We start from the raw sequence: 20,697 nt of genomic DNA on the forward strand, positions 1-20,697 counted from the left end.
TGGATCCAAAGGGGCACATGGCCACATTGCTTCTTCCATGAGGAACTTATGGAGGCGCAGCTCCTGAGCTTCCTGAGTATGGGGCGGAATTGATCAGCAGATAGAGCAGTGAGCGGTGATATGGACTTTGCCCAAGCAGTAAAGGCAACATTGGTGCTTGTCACTCACAGAGAAGGAGCGAGGGCATGAACCACAGGACTTAAACCCACCTTGCCTCAAAGAACAAGGAACAATAGTCTCAAGTTGCAGTCGGGGAGGTCCAGTTGGATGTTAGGAAAAACTATTTCACTAGGAGGGTGGTGAAGCACTGGAATGGGTTACCTAGGGAGGTGGTGGAATCTCCATTCTTAGAGGTTTTTAAGGCCCAGCTTGACAAAGCCCTGGGTGGGATGATTTAGTTGGGGTTGGTCCTGCTTTGAGCAGGGGGTTGGACTAGATGACCTCCTGAGATCTCTTCCGATCCTAATCTTCTATGATAGTCCCCAGGCTGCAGAAGAGTCCCACAAAGGGAGGGAAAGTCCAAAACGGCAACAACTAGCAACTATCTGAATGGACAAACTAACTACAACTAGAGAAGAAAAAACTATGTACAAGGAAAAAAGGTGAAAAAGGCAGTACTTGTAGCAAGCTAGGAGCACTGAGGAACAGGGGTTCCGATTCTGGCCACGCATCAGTAAGAAAGAACTGGACCGGCATCGACCCACACGGCCTCTTAAAGCCTCAGACATGTGATGCAGTTGACGCACGTGCAGGTCAACGGACACTGGTGCACATGCACACCCACATTTGGAATCCACGAAGAAGAAGGAAAGGTTTTCAAATATGTTATGCAAAATTGGAAAGTAAGTATTTGTATTTGTGTAATCTACACACAGTGCATTTTTTTTATCAGAGTAAAATTCACCCCTCCCATCAAAAATCCAGAGTGATCAGACTTTGTGCATTAAGTGGATGACTGGATAGAATTCACACCCATTGACATGCAAGTAATGATGCTACAGCACAGCCTCTCTGTGGCTTTTGTTTCAATTTACTGGAACAATAATGTCTGCAAAAGATTCAACCCAATGGATCCACATAAATGAAGATCCAGAGTGACCCCTTTCCAATAACCTGCAGAGCAAGTTACTGAGCAGCAAGCGAAGACGTAAAACTACAATGCACCAGTTTTCCATGCAGTAACATCCACTAAAGCGCAGTGAAAGTCCTGGAGTGTGGCATGGCATATTACTACTTGAAAACATAGCACACTAAGTAGATTCACATCCTCATTGTACAAAAAGCCGTTAGAGGATTAGGTTAGACTCTCGTGGGGCAAAAGTCTAGTACATGACTACTCTGCCAATGTTTCTTTCTCTGTCTGCAGAGGGACTGCAGGTTTTGAGTGTTGTAGAGAGCTGTGCACAGATGCATCAACTAGGATGAAATTTGTCCTTAATTTGGGATCTTAATTAAAAAATAATTGAATTAACTTTGTACATGAGCTTTGCAGTGCACCTTTACTTTTCACTTCCACATCTATAAAATATCTGCAGTGATAAATATAAACATAACTCTAATTATTGATACTCACTTAGAAATTGGATTGACACTGGCTTCAATAATTGTTAAACACTTACAGCACTTTATAGTTTCTGGAAAATCTTGAATCCCTAGAAAGAAAAAAGTTTGAAAGGTATTATAAGGATGTTCTATGAAAAACTGCTAAACTTGCTTTGCTTCTAAATATGTAATTTAGTCAAGTTAGATGTCTAAATCAACAGAGCCTGATAAGATACATCCTAGAATACTTAAGGAACTGGCTCAAGAGATCTCTGGGCACATTAGTGATTATCTTTGAGAACGGGAGAGATACCAGAGGACTGGAAAAGGGCAAATATAGTACCTATTTATAAAAAGGGAAATAAGGACAACCCATGGAATTATAGGCCAGTCAGCTTAACGTTGGTACCAAAATATAATGGAGCAAATAATCAAACAGTTTGCAAGCACCTAGAAGAAAATAAGGTAGTAACAGTCAATACAAATTTGTCAAGAACAGATGATGTCAAACCAACCTAATATCCTTCTTTGACAGTATAACAAGCCTTGTGGATAGTGGGAAGCAGATGATGTGATATATCTCAACTTTAGTAAGGTTTTTGATACCGTCTCACATGACAAACTCAAGAAATATAGTCTAGATCAGTGGTTTTCAACCTGTGGTCCATGGACCTCTGAGGGTCCATAGACTATACCTAAGATTTCCAAACGGGTCTAGGTACTCCATTTGAAATGTTTTAGGGGTCCACAAATGAGAAAAGTTTGGAAACTACTGGTCTAGATGAACCTACTATAAGGTGGGTGCATAACTGACTGGAAAACCATACTCAGAGAGTAGTTATCAACGGTTCACAATCAAGCTGGAAGGGCATATCAAGTGGGGTCCTAGAGGGATCTGTCCTGGGTTCAGTTCTATTCAATATCTTCATAAATGATTTGGATAATGGCATAAAGAGTACACTTATAAAGTTTGTGGACAATATCAAGTTGGGAGGAGGGGCAAGCACTTTGTAGGACTACAACTCAAAATGATTTTTACAAACTGGAGAAACGGTCTGAAATAAATAGGATGAAATTCAATACATCAACTACACAACTACAAACCGGGAAATGACTGCCAAGGAAAGAGTACTGGGGTTACAGTGGATCACAAACTAAATATGAGCTAACAATGTAATACTATTGCAAAAAAAGCGAACATCATTCTGGGATGTATTAGCAAAAGTGCTGAAATCAATTAATTAGAAGTAATTGTTCCACTCTACTCAGCACTTATAAAGCCTCAACTGGAGTATTGTGTCCAGTTCTGGATGCCACACTTCAGGAAAGATATGGACAAACTGGAGAAAGCCCAGAGGAAAGCAACAAAACTGATTAATGATCTAGAAATCTTGACCTATGAGGAAAGATTGAAAAAATGTGGTTTCTTTAGTCTGGAAAAGAGAAAACTGAGGGGGGACCTGATAACAGTCTTCAAGTACATAAAAGGTTGTTATAAACGGGAGGGTGATAAACTGTTTTCCTTAACCACTGAGGACAGGACAAGAAATAATGGGCTTAAATTGCAGCAAGGGAGATTTAGGTTAGACATTAGAAAAAACCTTCCTATCTGTACAGGTGGTTAAGCACTGGAACAAAGTACCTAGGGAGGTTGTGGAGGTTAAGAACAGGTTAAACAAACATTAGTCAGAGATGGTCTAGAATGATAATACTGTATCCTGCCTCAGTACAGGGATTGGACTATATGTCTTGAGGTCCCTTCCAGTCCTACATTTCTATGATTCTATCTTCACCAGAAGTTTTCATTATTAATGTAGAGTACCACTATAAATTCAGGTCAGCATTCAGACATAATAGGTTTTTGTATTTTTTTCATTATTAGTGATCTTTCAGTTGTATATGGCTAACCACCCGGTGCTAAACTTATATTCCTCTAAATCAACTGTAGTATTTGGGCAAATTCTTCTGGCAGGTCCACAGGACAGTAGCCAACTTAGGTACCATCATTTGCAAAACTCCCACTGGATCCAATGCTGAGTACCAACAATGTAAGGTTAGACAAGTATTTTGTCTATATTTTGTGACTGTTACAGTTATGATTATAATATCAGAACTGGCAAAATTTTATATATTGCTTAGAAAAATCCTTTTATCCTAGAATTTCAGACAAGAATTCTTCAGTCAATGGTAATTGCAATTGTTATTCAAGAGCTATGTTGTGTCCAGCAAAGAAATGACTAGGCTATCACTTCTATATTGAACAGCCAGGAAGCCATGGTACACACTAAAATGCTTAAGTGGATCTCAATATACAGGACTTAAAGTCTAAGCACTCATCAAGCCTCACTGAAGTACAGCTTCCAACCCTACAAAAAATATCCACAGGTATAAAACAGCAGAAAATTATTGCGGCACTCAAAACAGCACCCTGGAACCCCCATATTCACCCCGCCATATAATTATGATATATTTCATACAAAGCATGCCATTAGGATATGGTAAGAAAGGTCATGATCTGCTGAAACCCATTGTTAGGTCAAAATATGTATACTGTTATTGTGTATGAAGACATGAGATTTTGCTGTATGGTTATTATTGAAATATGTTGCAAGTTTGAGAGTCATCCACTGCCAGTTCTCCAGTGACAACAAAGGAGATGATCCTCTCCCAGTAGGGTGTTAAACAACCATTAATCAGCAGGGGAGTTTTAAACAAGAGATCTACAATGCTGTAAGAGAGCTGCACAAACATCACACAGTGGGGGACTGCTCAACTATGTGACTCAGCAAAGCCCACCGAGACATGTCTGGGGGCTAGTGTTTTCTAGGCACATGGACTGAAGATATAAAATAGGGGACACTGGTATCATGCTTTTATCTTTCTCCTCCCTCACTTATGTTGGAACCAACAAGAAATGCTTGAAAGACAAACACTTGAACTGAGGAGGTTGATCCCAGGCTTAAAGGAGAAGCCTGTGTATAACAACTGTAACCTGCCTGTAACACCTAATGGGGTGAGAAAAACTGTTTGATTCAAATACTGCGTAGTCTAGTATGATTTAAGATTTAGACTGAGCACTTACCTTTTATTTTCTTTGGTACCTATCTCTAACCTTTTGCTCCTGCCACTTATAATCATTTAAAATCTTTCTCTAGTTAATAAAGCTGTTTTATATTTTACCTAAAACAGTGTGTTTGGTTGAAGTGCCTGGGAAATCTCAGCTCAGTTTACAAAGGCTAGCAGGTGTCCTCTCCACATCGAGGGAGGAGTGGACTTGGTAATAAACTTACACTGGTCAGGTTTCTGAAGAGGGCAAGATGGTATATTCCAGGGGTGCAAGGCTGGGGGCTTGGTAGATTTTCTGTTGCCTTTCTCTGTGTGATTTGTGAGTGGTTCGGGGAGCATTCACACAATTTAGCTGGGTATGGGGCTGGTCACCAGCAAAGCACTGTGAAAGACAGCCCAGGCTGGAGAATTAAGAGGGCACAGCGGTACCCCAGCTGCAGATTGTACCCCAGGGATCCCGTCACAACTATACCGGACATTTCCTTAAGAGGTTAATTTCACTCCTATTCCATGAAATAACTTTCCCCTAACTAAGCTGATATACATGCAAATTGTGAGGGAAACCAAGAGAGAGAAAGAAATGGCTCCCAATGGTCTATGTAAATGTAAGAATCAAGCATGGATATCAAAAAAGAAACAACTAATAATTACAAATGTATGTGTCAGGGTGCATATCAAAGCCTGACTGATTTATTCAATTAAGTTCTATCCATTTTGGTTTAAAAACAACAAAAAGACTAAATGAGAGTGGAACTTAATTCCTTACCCCTTCTCACAATCCATTTACCTTTCTGAGAATTTATTACGAATGCTTACGTTAACTACTTGCTTCTCTCCAAGAGAGCATGACTGGAATAAATACAATTTCAACTTGGTAAGTAAGCAAGAAACATAAATCACAGATAGTTCATAAACCGAAGAAAATGACAACATAGTTACTTAATTCCACAACCAAATTATGGATTCTAAGAAATCTGTTTGATATATATTGTGTTCTGGGGTCTGAAAAGGTGACATAAGTAGGCCAGGTTTTGTAATATAATTGTTAGTTTTCTCTATTTCTAAATCACTGGAGAGCCAACATGAATGCTGTCTCCTTTCACTTTCAGTATGTTTCTGAATAAAGAATGTAAAATGCCAAATTTTCAACCAGTCTGAGCCAAGCTTTTTTCTTTGCCCACAATTTTATGGGTGCAAAGAAATTTAGATTACATGGACATTTAAGTAAATGATTCATGAGTTTGCTACTTAGCCATAATTTGCTACTTAGCCACGTAGATGACAAGAACTCTGCTTATGTTTATAATTTGGGTACAAATACAGAAACTAATGTCTCAAAATCCAATTGACTAAAAATCTTACCTAAAGAGTCTATGTATAGCTTACTGTGTTCCTAAAGTGCCAGGACTGTGAAAGACATTTGCAGCATCACATCTTGCCATTGTTCCCTATGCAGAACTGCCACTGAAGCCAGTAGGAATTTAACTTTTCCATAAATAGCAGGACATAGCTCAAAAAATTATAATCATGGCAGGTTAGCAGACTTTCAGGTATGGCTACTGGTGTAAGTAGAAATGCACAACAACATTACTAGCAGCAAGAACTGCTGATATTTTCTATTCACTGACCCTCCTCCCTGACTGGTTAAAATGTTAGAATATTTTAAGTACTTTATCTGTCTGTATCAGTATGACAACTGTCTGTATTCTAAGTATTGCAAGTCATCAGTTGAAGTTACTTATGTTAATTTTTTTATTAGACATGACATGGAAACAGCCTCTGGCTGTTTACTCTGTGAACGGAATGAAATAACAAATGAGGTGACAAACCCAAATGCAAAATCAGCTATAGAGTGCTGACACAAAAAATATTACATCTGAGCATGTCACCCAAGGACTAGAAGATTACTGTCCTATGCTGTTAATGGAAACTAGTAGCTTTGTGCCATTTCCCAGCCACATTCTATTTTTTAAAGTAAAATCTATACTTAAAATTTAAATGGAAAAAGGTTAATCTTTATTTTGGGGATGAAAAAGCAAAATGTCCATACCTGATATAGTGTGTAAGAATATACTTCACTAATATTTGGGTATTTATCTTCCCCCAGAATAAAAGATAAGATTTATTTTCTACTAACTAGTTCTGCCTTTCATTCCTTTTTGAACTGCTTGTCTTTTCCTACTTGTACTTCCTGTCTTCTCTGGCCTCCTTGTTTATAACTCTAACCTTGTCCTTGGGTAAAATTTTCAAAAGCACCTTAAGACCAGTGATGGAGAATCCACCACAAACTGTGATAAAAATTTGTGCCTTATTTCAAATTTGAATTTGAGATTTAACTTCCAGCCACTGGCTCTTCCTATACCTTTGTCTGACAAATTGAAGAACTTTCTATTACCAAATTTCTATTTCCCCTGTAGGTACTTTTAAACTGTAATCACGTCATCCCTTATCCTTCTCTTTGAGCAAGGAAAGTGGACACTGAGGGTTATCTGTCCTGCTATACTCCATGGAGATGAGCAGGGGACCCACGTGCTGATTTTATTCATTCATTTCATTATCAGTAGTTTATCCCCATAATCCTGCTTCAGAAGGGAGAAGGAAATTGAAATATTTTCAAAGAAATCTCCAAGCAGCAAGCAATTTCCCTGTTCCCAAAGAGGTGGGATTTGTCTCCCCTTCCCTGCATGGGGGTTCTCTCTGAGTCTCTCTCTATGAAGGAATTAGCCTGGGACTCAGGGACAGGTTTCCCAGAAGCTATACCCTCTCTTGCATGTAATCCATATGGGCTAGATAGATCTGTGTTTCCTTTGGAGGTCTCAGCCTATTACCCCTTTTCGCACTCTCTGGTGTTGGCAATGCCCATGGTGTGTCCAGTGCCCCTCCATCCATGACCCATGGGGAAGAAGAGTGGGAGACAGAGACTGAGTTCTGTAGTCAGAGGCATGGCTGCTTGTTCAGGCTAGAGAGACTCAGGTGCAATCTTCTATCCGGTGCACTGCCCTTCTAGTTTCACACCTCTCCTGGAGATGGGGGACGGGTGGCTGCTTGCCCCTGGAGCCAGTTCTTTTCCAGTCTTGCCTGGCTCCTGACCTGTAGGAGGGTGGCACCAATGCAACCCCATCAGGCTTGGGCTTCAAGGGAAGCTTTATCCCTGGCTTTATCTTCACTATAAAAAAAAGGAGTATTCTTAACTCAAAATAGCATGTCCTGCTAGCTCGTGCACAAACTATAACCTGCTTTGTCTTCATTAGGATTTTACATCAAGTTACCTAAGTTAAGAATAGGCCTTTTTTTTGTAGTGAAGACAAGCCCCCTGAAGTCTGCAGGGGCAGCAGCCACTGCAAACACCTCGGAAGGGGAAGTGGAGCCAAGGGGACAATCTCCCCAAAAGGCGAATGCAGCCCTGGGACGTGGCTGGGAGTTTAGACAGAAATTTATGAACCAAATCGTTCGTCAAAATTTTTGAAAAAGTTTGGAATTTTCCTCTGAAAAGCTCTACACCAGAGAGGTCTGGCTGAGCCATGGTCCACTTTGGAGACAGAATAAAATGGAGGGAACTTAATGGGGCAGACTGTCCCCCTGCTGCTAGTGACTGACAGGTTTGCCTCTAAAATGCAAACAGGATGAAGAAATGTATATGTGGACCTTAGCACGATGAATATCTACTCTAGTCACTGTAAGATTCACAAGGAAGCAGGAGTAGGAATCAAAAATATATTTTAAAAACAGTTTTGACCAGAATAAAGTGATTCAGATGTACAGTGCTAAAGAATAGTTGTCTGGGTTTTGTTTTTGGGATCTTCACCTACACCAATAACGAAAATCTGCTGGAAAAGAATATCCAATTAGGTAATATTGATACTTCAGTGAAAAACTGAACATAAACAAATCCATGCTATGGTACTGTCATCCTTAATCACACCATTATTCATGCTGAAACTTGAATATCACTCAAATTGTTTTAATTCCAACATTCAGATTCATTGTTGACTTGCTAAATGGTTAAACTATTTGTCATGTGATTTTATTTATTTTTAAATCTCACTTTATCTGCTACTGTATATTGTGCATTGGGAACATATTAATCCTTATAAAACATAAAATGAATTTCAGGTTCTATAGCTATTTTACGTTATCAAGGCCAAATTCTGGGAGACATTGCATACAGATGTATACTGGAGGATGGGGATGAAATCTTTACTGACCACAGTGAAATGTCAGAGAGCCCACTAAAAGGAGTGGAACTACTTTGGATGTTAACAGAAAGCAAAATTTAGTTAATTTGTTTTAGAGTTTTCCAGAAGAGTAATTTTTCATTCATTTAGCATTAAAATCTTATTACAGCAACACTATACAAAATGTTCAAAAATTTCAACACAAAATTTCAAATTATTTTACTGTTGTGTTCTTACCATTTTTACTGATGTCAAGTTCCTTGAGATTAACTAAACTAGCAATAGTGGTTGGCAGGCTTGAAAGGTCGTTGTCTGGTATACTCAGTTTGCGTAGAGCTTGACAGTTGAACAATTGCTACAACATGAAAAAGAACAACTGCAATTAACATGTTTTAGTAAAATTCAGTTTAGCATTGTTATTTACACACAGATGCAATAATAACTGTATCATAAAAATACTTTTGTTATTTTTAGCCTATTATTTTGCTGTCCTCAATCAACCTATATTAAAACTGTTTGGGAAGACATACTTACATATTACATTACACTTTAAACAAGGAAGATTACCCAGAGATAAATGTGCTGCTTACAAATAATTCCTAATGAAATATAGTTTTAAGATGGACCTTTATAAGTTTATGATTGCGATTATATGATGGGGTTGCTCATGATAGCAGGGGACTGGTCTTGATGATCCAGGAGGTCCCTTGCAGTCCTATAATTTTATATCAATAATAGAGCTATTTGAAAATTTTTCAGCAGAACTTTTTTCCATCAGAAAATGCAAATTCTTCAAAATTCAAAATCAAAAATGTTTCATGTGAATGTGTCAATGTTGATGAAATTTTTGATGGGCAAAAGATGAAATATTCGTTTCAATTTTCTCAGTGTATTTCAATAATGCCAATAAGGTAAAATGTTTCATTACAACTTTATATTTCAATTCAATTTGCTTCAATTTTTATATTACATTAAAATATTCATTTTAATATATTACAGTTTTCATAATTTTCACTCCATAGGAAATTTTGAAATTTCTGCTTTTTGTTCCAATTCAAAACAATTTTTTCCCAAGTGTTGGAATTTCCAATGGAACAAAATCGCACTTTCTGACCAGCTCTAATCAATATATCATATGGTAAGCATTTATACTGCTGCTTCTTCCATGTAATAGCAGTTGTTATCCAACTAGAGCAACTTCAAACCCAAGATAAATACTAAAGTAATGGAGACAATACCATACTGAGCAAGAGAAGTCTCTAGGGCTAGAATGTGACATTTAGACACAGTGCATTGTAAGGGGCAAGTACAGAGCTTTTTTATGAGGAGGAAGCCTGCTCTCCATCACTCACTCAATCCATTCCACAAGCTGGTGCAGGTGTGGGGGTGAAGCCATGGCACACCCTCCTCCCTTGGGGTGGTGTATCTCCCGCCATGGATGCATGCAGGGAACAGTCCACATGCTCTCCAAACACAGGGACTGTGTGTTCCTATTAGTGTAGAGGACATATAATGGAAAAATAGACTGGAAGAGGGGAGGAGAGGGAAACTCAGTCCATGGCTGGCTGGCCTGACTATTAAAAAACTGATGTCACCAGGAGCACCACCCTGCATGCATCTGGCTTCAGGAATCTGCGAAGTGACCTCTCCCCTAGCCACCTATCATACAGACTGCATATATCTTGCAATGCATAGGTGCTTAACCCCAACCCCTCATTTCTGTACTGCAGATTTTTAAGCTGTTACCTTGTAAAAATGAGTTTGTTATTACTAGTCACATTAATATAATTAGAAAACAAGTTTACCCAGTAGTCTTTGAAGGAGTCTATGGATTCCAAAAAGAGCTTACTCTCCTTTGGAAGAATCTTCATAGTATTTTCAAAACAGCTTTGATATCTCTTTTTTGCAAAGTTGCATATCCAAATGACGTTTAAATTTGTACCCAAACGTCTATTTGAGAATGTAGCTTGATTTGATTACCAAACTGAGCAAATAAAGAAAGCTGGGTAGCAGGGAATTAACTCACAAATGATGCTCAAAAGCTAATGTGAACTAGATAAGTCATTTAAAGTAAATTTTAGCTCATTTTCAGGCTTTCACTTTTTTTGAAAACACCATAACTTTACATCTGAGACTTTTAATAACAAGAACCCTCTGTGTTGCTTTTCAAGGCAGTATACTTTCTCCAAAACTGGAAGTCCAAAACCAGCTTTAAACAAATGGGAATCACATGAATAGAATATAGGCAGAATGAAACGTATAGGATAATGACCACCACGAATTTCTAACAAATAGGAGTGGTTTTTTTAACTGAAAGAATTCCTCTAGACTTCCTTTATGCATTGACAGACTTTTGCTGTTAAGCCTTCTCTTTTCCTTTCAAAAAAGGCATTATACTAAGAATTGCTTTTATGTTTATTACAAAAATATACTAGGGCTGTCAAGCGATTAAAAAAATTAATCACAATTAATCGCACTGTTAAATAATAGAATACCATTTATTTAAATATTTTTGGATGTTTTCTATATTTTCAAATATATTGATTTCTATTACAACAGAGTGCAAAGTACTCACTTTATATTTATTTTTTTATTATAAATATTAGCACTGTAAAAAACAAAAGAAATAATATTTTTCAATTCGCCTAATACAAGTACTGTAGTGCAATCTCTTTATTATGAAAGTTGAACTTACAAATGAAGAATTATATACAAAAAAAAAACAAAACCCTGCATTCAAAAATAAAACAATGTAAAACTTTAAAGCCTACAAGTCCATTTAGTCCTACTTCAGCCAATCACTCAGACAAACAAGTCTGGTTACAATTTGCAGGAGATAATGCTACTTGCTTCTTGTTTACAATGTCCCTGAAAACGAGAACAGGAGTTTGCATGGCACTGGTGTAGCCGGCAACGCAAGATATTACATGCCAGATGCATTAAAGATTCATATGTCCCCTCATACTTCAACCACCATTCCAAAGGACATGCGTCCATGCAAATGACGGGTTCTGCTAGGTAACGATCCAAAGCAGTGCAGACCGACTCATGTTTTTTTTATCATCTGAGTCAGATGCCACCAGCAGAAGGTTGATTTTCTTTTTTGGTGGTTTGGGTTCTGTAGTTTCTGCATCGGAGTGTTGCTCTTTTAAGACTTCTGAAAGCATGCTCCACATCTCGTCCCTCTCAGATTTTGGATGGCACTTCAGATTCTTAAACCATGGGTCGAGTGCTGTAGCTATTTTTAGAAATCACACATTGGTACACCTCTACCCCAATATAATGCGACCCGATATAACACAAATTTGGATATAACGCGGTAAAGCAGTGCTCTGGGGGGGCGGGGCTACGCACTCCAGTGGATCAAAGCGGTTTTACCTATAACGCGGTAAGATTTTTTGGCTCCCGAGGACAGCATTATATCGAGGTAGAGGTGTACCTTCTTTGCATTTTGTCAAATCTGCTGTGAAAGTGTTATTAAAACGAACATGTGTTGGGTCATCATTCAAGACTGCTATAACGTGAAATATATGGCAGAATGAGGGTAAAACAGAACAGGAGACATACAATTCTCCCCCAAGGACTTCAGTCACAAATTTAATTAATGCATTATTTTTTTAACAAGCGTCATCAGAATGGAAGCATGTCCTCTGGAATGGTGGCCAAAGCATGAAGGGGCATACAAATGTTTAGCATATCTGGCACGTAAATACATTGCAACACCAGCTACAAAAGTGCCAAGCAAATGCCTGTTCTCACTTTCAGGAGATGCTGTAAATAAGAAGCAGGCAGCAGCATCTCCCGTAAATGTAAACAAACTTGTTTGTCTTAGCGATTGGTTGAACAAGAAGTAGGACTGAGTGGACTTGTAGGCACTAAAGTTTTGCATTATTTTGTTTTTGAGTTCAGTTATGTAACAACAACAATAATCTACATTTGTAAAAATCTACACTTTCACGATAGAGATTGCCCTATAGTACTTGTCTGAGGCGAATAGAAAAATACTATTTATTTTGTTTATCATTTTTACAGTGCAAATATTTGTAATAAAAAATAATATAAAGTGAGCACAGTGCACTTTGTATTCTGTGTTGTAATAGAAATATTTGAAATGTAGAAAAACATCCAAAAATATTTAGTAAATTTCAATTGGTATTCTATTGTTTAACAGTGCAATTAATCACGATTCATTTTTTTGAGTTAATCGCTTGAGGTAACTGTGATTAATCGACAGCCCTATATCATACATGTGACGTTGTGCAGTCTATATGGTTTTATAAAAACATGATAATAACTGAATATAATGTAACTGGGATAGTTTTATAAAAATTTGATAATAAGTGACTATAATGCAAATGGGATATGCTTTGTGCAAAAGGTCTCTTGTAAGGTATCATTACAAAGTTCATAATCTACTGAGTGTGATCATCCTATTTGTAGAAATGTACCACTCTTGTATCTAAAACTAGAAATATGAAATATAACTCTGAGGGCCTATTGTAATTATGTAAAGTGTGGGCCATTAATAATGGTTTGGAATCTTGATGACTCCCATTAACAGGACCATTATCCGCAGATGACTGTGTTTACCTGTGAGTCTTCCTGTATATGTGTGTGCTGGCAAGTGAGTAATGAAGTCTTGCAGTGACATGTGATCATGTCACCTGAACTGGAATCCATCTTTAACCTGGTGCTTTTCCAATGAGGGGGGTGGAAACCCAGAGGGACAAAGGGTTCCCGCCTTATGCAAAAGATATATAAAGGGGTGGAAAAGAACAGAGGGGGGGAGGAGCCATCATGAAGAATCCCCTAGCTATCACCTGAGCTGCAACAAGAGCTGTACCAGGGGAAAGAATTGTGCCCAGGCCTGGAAGGTGTCCAGTCTGAGAAAAACTTACTGAAGCATCCCTGAGGGTGAGATTATCTGTATTTAGCTTGATTAGACATAGATTTGCGCATTTTATTTTATTTTGCTTGGTAAGTTATTTTGTTCTGTCTGTTACTACTTTAAACCACTTAAATCCTACTGTCTGTATTTAATAAAATCACTTTTTATTAAGTAATTTACTCAGAGTATGTATTAATATGTGAGGGAGCAAACAACTGTGCATATCTCTCTATCAGTGTTATAGAGGGCGAACAATTTATGAGTTTGCCCTGCATAACCTTTATGCAGGGTAAAACGGATTTATCTGGGTTTAGACCCCATTGGGAGTTGGGCATCTGAGTGCTAAAGACAAGCACACTACTGTGGGCTGTTTTCAGGTAAACGTGCAGCTTTGGGACAAGTGATTCAGACCCTGAATCTGTGTTGGAGCCGGACGGGAGTGTCTGGCTCAGCAAGACAGGGTGCTGGAGTCCTGAGCTGGCAGGAAAAACAGGAGCAGGGGTAGTCTTTGCACATCGGGTGGCAGCTCCCAAGGGGGTTTCTGTGATCCAACCCGTCACAATACACATGTAGAGGGACATTTTCATTACAAAATTAAGAAAACTTACACTTCTAAAAAAAATATTGCAGAGCTGGGGTTTAGGACACTTACTCTTTACCCGTGCTCCCAAACCTATTTGTGCAATTCTGCTGTCTAGACACTGGTACAAAAAGGAAACTGCTCTCAGGAGAACAGTGTATTTCTTAATAACACTATGTACAAAAACACTCTCTTTTAGAATGCAGATAACAATCAGCATCACAACAGTCTCTGTTTTCAAGAACTGCAGCACTTCTAAAGAGGACTATGAAGCCACATAAATATAGATATCATATGGACCGTAGCTACAATTTCTAGCCACTAGAGGACTTCATTACTTCAACACTAATACAACAGTAAGCTATGGTATTTTCACTAAATCAGAGAAATGTAGGGCTGGAAGGGACCTCATTGAGAAGTCATCAAGTCCTGCCCTTTGCACTGAGGCAGGACCAAGTAAATCTAGACCATCTCTGCCAGGTGTTTGTCTACCTGTTCTTAAAAACCTCCAATGATGGGGATTCCGTAACCTCCCTTGGAAGCCTATTTCTAACTACCCTTTTAGTTAGAAAGCTTTTCCTAATATCTAACCTAATCTTCCTTACTACAGATTAAGTCCCTTACTTCTTGTCCTAACTTCAGTGGACAGGGAGAACAATTGATCACTGTCCTCTTTATAACACCTCTTCACATATATGAAGACTATCAGGTCTCCCCAAAGTCTTCTTTTCTCAAGACTAAACATGCCAAGTTTTTTTAACCTTACCTCATAGATTAGGGTTTTCTAAGCCTTTTATCACCTTTTGTCACTCTCTTCTGGACTCTCTCCAATTTGTCTACATCTTTCCTAAAGTGTGGCACCCAGAATTGAACAATACTCCAGCTGAGGCCTCATCAGTGCCGACTAGAATGGGTCAATTACCTCTCATGTCTTACATACAACACTCCTGTTAATATACTACAGAATGATATTAGCCTTTATTGCAACTGCATTGCACTGATGACTCATATTCAATTTGAGATCCACTAAAATCCCCAGATCCTTTTCAGTAGTACTACCGCCTAGCCAGTTATTCCCCATTTTGTATTTGTGCTAAGATAACTACTCTTTGAGTATGGTCTGTCATCTAGTTGTGCACCCAACTTTTAGTAATTTGTCTAGACCACATTTCCCACATTAATGAGAATGTCATGTGGGACTGTGTCAAAAGCCCTATTAAAATGAAGACAGTTCACATCCAGTGCTTCTTTCCTATCCACTAGGCTAGTAATCCTGTCAAGGAAGGACATACAGTTGGTCTGGCATGATTTGTTCTTACAAATCCATGCTGGCTATTCCTAATAACCCTATTATCCTCTAGGTGCTTACAAACTGGTTGTTTAATAATTTGTTCCAGTATCTTTCCACGTATCAAAGTTAAGCTGACTGTTCTATAATTCTCCAGGTCCTTTTTGTTCCTCTTTTTAAAGATAGGTACTATGTTTCCCCTCCTCCCATCCTCTGGGACCTCACCTGTCCTCCATGAGTTCTCAAAAGATAACTGCTAATGAACCGGAGATTGCTTCTGCTAGTTCCTCAAATACCCTGTGATGAATTGCACCAGGCCCTGTTGACTTGAATACATCTAACTTATCTAAATGTTCTTTAACCTATTCCTTCCCCATTTTGGCTTGTGTTCCTTCTCCTTTATTATTAATAATAATTGTAAGTCAAGTCTGAATTTACCATTTTAGAGAGGACTGAAACATTAGGCATTAAACACCTTCACCTTCTCAGTATTGTTTATTATTAGCTCTCCTTTCCCACTAAGTACTGGACCTGCACTTTCCATAATCTTTCCTGAGATATTCATAGAACCCCTTCCTGTGTCCTTTTATTTTTCTTCCTAGGTGTTTCTCATTTTGTGCCTTAGCCTTTCTAATTTTTTCCCCCTACATGATGGAGCTATACTTTTATACTCCTCTTCAACAATTTGTCCATGGCTCTACTTTTTGTAGGATTCCTTTTTGATTTTCAGGTAATTAAAAAGCTCCTGATGTTACCATATTGACCTCTTATTCTTCTTCTTAAGTTTTCTTTACCCTGATTTTGTTTGCCATTGTGCCTTTAATATTGTCTCCTTGAGAAACTGCTAGCTTTGCTGAACTCCTTCTTCCCAGAGGACCTCATCTACCAATTCTCTGATTTTGTTAGCATGCTTTTTTTAAGACAATTATCATTATTCTGGTGTTCTCACTCTTTTCTTTCCTTAGAACCATGAAATCTATCATTTCATGATCACTTTCGCCCAAATTGCCTTCCAGCTTCAGATTCACAACCAATTCTTCCCTGTTGGTCAGGATCAAGTCTAAAATGGCTGCCCCCCATTCAATTTTCTGAAACAAAAAGTTGTCCCAAATGCATTACAGGAACTTATTGGAAATTCTGTATTTTGCATATTACCCAGATGTCTAGGTAATTACAGTCCCCCATTATTATCAGATCTTGTGTTTTGGATTTTTGTAAAGATAGTAGACCCTTACCATGATGTCACCCCTGTTTTTCTCCTTTTCTCTTTCTCTTGATATTAGTAATATTATAAAATACACAAATTGTTATCTTCTCGGTTATATTTACACAGACTCATTTGACCGAGAGTGAACTATCTTTACAAAAATTAGAAGAGAGGCCCAGAGCTTCGGAAAGTTTGAGACCCACTGAACTGTGATCAGGCATTTGGATTGGTGAATAAAGAAGCCTAGTGAAAACTGATTTCCATTAAGAAAATTATTTCTTCCAGAATAATTCTACAATGTAACACTCCCAGAAAGAAATTGTAAGTAATAGCAGCAATAAGGCAAGAGTGGGAATACATTCGAACAAGCACAAAATTACTTTTACAGCCATTTTAAAGCCTTATTAAACTTTTAGACTTTTATAATCATGCCATTAGGACTTAAACTTAATTATCAGACAATATGTCTTTATAGAATCATAGACTCAAATATATGTAGGGCTGGACTCGTCACTGGGAGGTCATCTAGTTCAGCCCCCTGCAGTGAAGCAGGACCAAGTATACCTAGACCATCCCTGATAGTTATTTGTCTAACCTAGTCTTAAAAAGGACTGGGATTCCACAACCTCCATTAGACGCTTATTCCATTGTATAGCTATCCTTACAGTTAGAAAGTTTTTCCTAATATCTAAACTAAATCTCCCTTGCTGCAGATTAAGCCAATTACTTCTTGTCCTACCTTCAGTGGATTTGGAGTACAATTGATCACTGTTATCTTTATAACAGCTCTTAACATATTTGAAGACTATTTTTATTCCTTTTAGGCAGGAAACCAAGTGATCCTAATGGTGCTGTGATTTAGGTTACACAGTGGATTATTCTACAGTTCTCAACTTCTTGGTTTCACGCAAATAGATCTTGAAGGCTCTCAGTGCAGCTAGAGTAAAGTAAAAATATTGTTCTTTAGACTCCACAGATATAGATATAAATTAAGTAGACATAAAATGGATTGGTTAATGGAATGAAATGGGGAAATTAAATGTCAGGATGACAAAGAAAGATCACTTTTCATTTTTTTTCAGAAGCACAAACAGAGGTCATTGTTGGGCAGATTTACAAACTATCCAACTCTCCCTGCTAAAATAATTATAACTAGATGGAAAATTCAATGCAGAGGAACTTTGCAGGTAATTTATAATGCCTACACACTTGTGTACATGAGCTGTACTTCACCAGGGCCCTTCTCACCTTATTAGACAGAGATAGGATTGCGTATTTTCATGGGATGATCAAGTCTACTTTGAATATTCAATTTCAGTGCAGTTTTTAGTGCCACTGATCCACTGTGTACTTTTTTTTAAATAAAGAGGACATAGCCTTTGAAATGAAAAATATCTCCAATTTATCATATACATTTCATCTTGTAACAGGACAGTCTGCTCCTTTAAAGGCCTATGTGAACAGGGAGCAGGGGCCCCTGTTCTGGAAGGAAGCCCAACAAGCAGGTACAGACAATCATCTGACTCAGCTGGACAGCATTCAATGATTGGGGCTGATGATTCCCAGCCAGGGGATATAAAGGCGAGCTCCAGATCCATGAGAGCAGGAAGGGCCAGGTGAGGTCTTGGAGTGCACTCTCCTGTAGCTGCAGCAGAAGGCTGTGAGAGGGAAGGAAAGCCCTGCAGACCCCTAAGCTGGGTCCAGTGCATCAAGTTAATGGTGGCCTAAGGGCCCCACAATCTTAATTGAAGAACAGAACCATTTTTTATTGCTCCAGTTTCTTTTTTGTATTAAAGAATAAACAAAGCCCCAAAGAAAAGGCCAAAGAATGAACTGGTAGTGGCCAATTGTTAGTCCCCTGCACTTATATTAACTTAAGATGAATTATTTTTCAGTTCTACATTTTTCCAGGAGACTAGAAGGAACTGAAAAACTATTTCATTTTATATACTCGTTTCAGGATTTCTCCTCAAGCTGTCTACTTCCTATGCAATACAATGAAGAAAATGTTCTTGCAGTAAAAAATTCACATTTGGATAAGTTACATCCCTATACTACTGAAGAAACAATACAGTGTTATGTCCCTTTCAATTTCACTAGGTACATAAAGAGGATGTCAGCCTGTTCAACTACATTTTGTACAAAGACTTCACTGAATCACCTTATCCTTTTGAAGTAGCTACCCTATTTTAGGATTTTTCATCTACTACAAATTAATGTGTCACCCAGCCAAAACCTAAAAGCAAACTGCTCTCCGCAGTGACAAGCTGACTTACAGCCCCCATTCATTTCATACAGGCTTCCAGGTTCCCCGCAGTCAAGAACAGTGAGGAAAGAAACAAAGAAAGCATAGCTTGTCTTTGACAACTACACATTTTAGTATTGATTGGGAGGGCTACTTGAAATTGAATGGTCTTTAGCACAAGATTGATATTTTCAGAGTGAAGTACAAATTTATGAAACCTCTAGAATGGTTGGAAAGGAACAGGCAACAAAATTAATGGCTTATAATAAATGTGACCTCATGGGGTTTTCCAGTTGTTTATGAGTCCTGCCAGTCTTTCCCTGAAGAGGCAAAGGACTCATGAAAATATACTCCCAATTGCAACAACTACTCCAGGACATTAAAGTGAAAAGTGAGAAAATTAAAATCCTTAGATTCAGCATGAAGACTACCTGAGCATAACATACCAGAATCGTAGAAGGAATGGATACGCTAAAGAAAACAGGGAAGCGGGAAAATCCAGAGAAAAGTACACTTAAAGGGCAAGTGTAAGAGGTCATTCAAGCCAAACAAATGACTATCAGAAATTGGTAAGAAGCCTGCACAATAATTGGTGCAGCCTGCTGGATGGTCAGGGAGTAAAAGAAGCAATTAAGGTGGATAAGGACACTACAGAGAAGCTAAATGATTTCTTTACGTCTTTTTTTTAATCTGCAGAAAAACACAAAATTACTTGGATTAATCAAGACTAGAGAAAGCCATGAGTCACTTCAGAGGCATTTAAACCTCAGTGAATGACAGACAGAATTCAGTGTTAAAAAATGAAAAGTAATTCTCTCTGGAAGCAATAATTTGAATTCTTTATGTACACTAATGGACAAACTCATTGAAAACTTTTGCTCAATGTGTTCGGTATAAGGAATGCAAATGAAAGTACTGACTACACTACAATGTCATTATATAAAACAATGGCACACTTTCACTTTGAATATTGTTGACCTTAATTTATAATATATATAACAGAAACAGGAAAGGTTCAGAGATGAGTGATAAAAATGGATCTGAAGCATGGAAAGACTTTCATCTGAAGAGAGAATATAAAGACTGAAACTTTTGAGTTTATGGAAGTGATTATTAAGAGAGGGCATAACAGAGCTATTAAAAATAATGAATCACAAAGAAGGCAAATTGGGAAGTCCTATTAATCTTTTAATATGATACAAGAACAAAGAGAAGTTCAATAAAACAAATACAACAAATTTAAAATTGATAAAAGGAAAATTTTTACAATTTTATAATCACAAAACACCATTGAGGGGAAAGGATTGAACATCTATAGATACATTAACTAGGATTATTTTCTTGAAGGTTCTGCTTGTTTGTTTGTTTTGTTTAGGAAGAAATATAAGCTCCAACATTTCATATAATAAAACCACCACTAACTGATAAAGGTTAAGAAGAAAATTCTGCTATGAGCAGGTTATTCCATTATCTGTAACTTGTGACTAAAGTCTGCTATCATGTCCCCCCTTAATCTCCTCTGTTCCAAACTAAACATACTCAGTTCCTTCAGCCTTTGTTCATATGGCTTGCATTCCATCCCTTGGATCATCTTTGTCACTTGCCTTTCCAGTTTCGTTACATCCTTTTATACATTGGTGACCAAAATTGGACACAGTACTCCAGCTGAGGACTAACCTGCGCCGAGTAGAGTGGTACTATCACCT

At 38.0% G+C, this 20,697-nt stretch overlaps 1 protein-coding gene across 3 annotated transcripts in view; it reads right to left on the reverse strand.

The window, feature by feature from the left end:
* LRRC7 (leucine rich repeat containing 7) overlaps positions 1 to 20,697 on the reverse strand; it is a 344,062-nt gene that overhangs the window by 200,253 nt on the left and 123,112 nt on the right. For all 3 annotated transcript variants that reach the window (XM_054037099.1, XM_054037101.1, XM_054037100.1), the window contains exons 4-5: positions 9,021 to 9,138; positions 1,574 to 1,652 (exon numbers count right to left, since the gene is read on the reverse strand). In XM_054037099.1, coding sequence (XP_053893074.1) covers positions 1,574 to 1,652; positions 9,021 to 9,138 — 197 coding nt within the window. The remainder of the gene's footprint in view (positions 1 to 1,573; positions 1,653 to 9,020; positions 9,139 to 20,697) is intronic.

The sequence above is a fragment of the Malaclemys terrapin genome, chromosome 8, assembly GCF_027887155.1.
Source record: "Malaclemys terrapin pileata isolate rMalTer1 chromosome 8, rMalTer1.hap1, whole genome shotgun sequence".
Lineage (NCBI taxonomy): Eukaryota > Metazoa > Chordata > Testudines > Emydidae > Malaclemys > Malaclemys terrapin.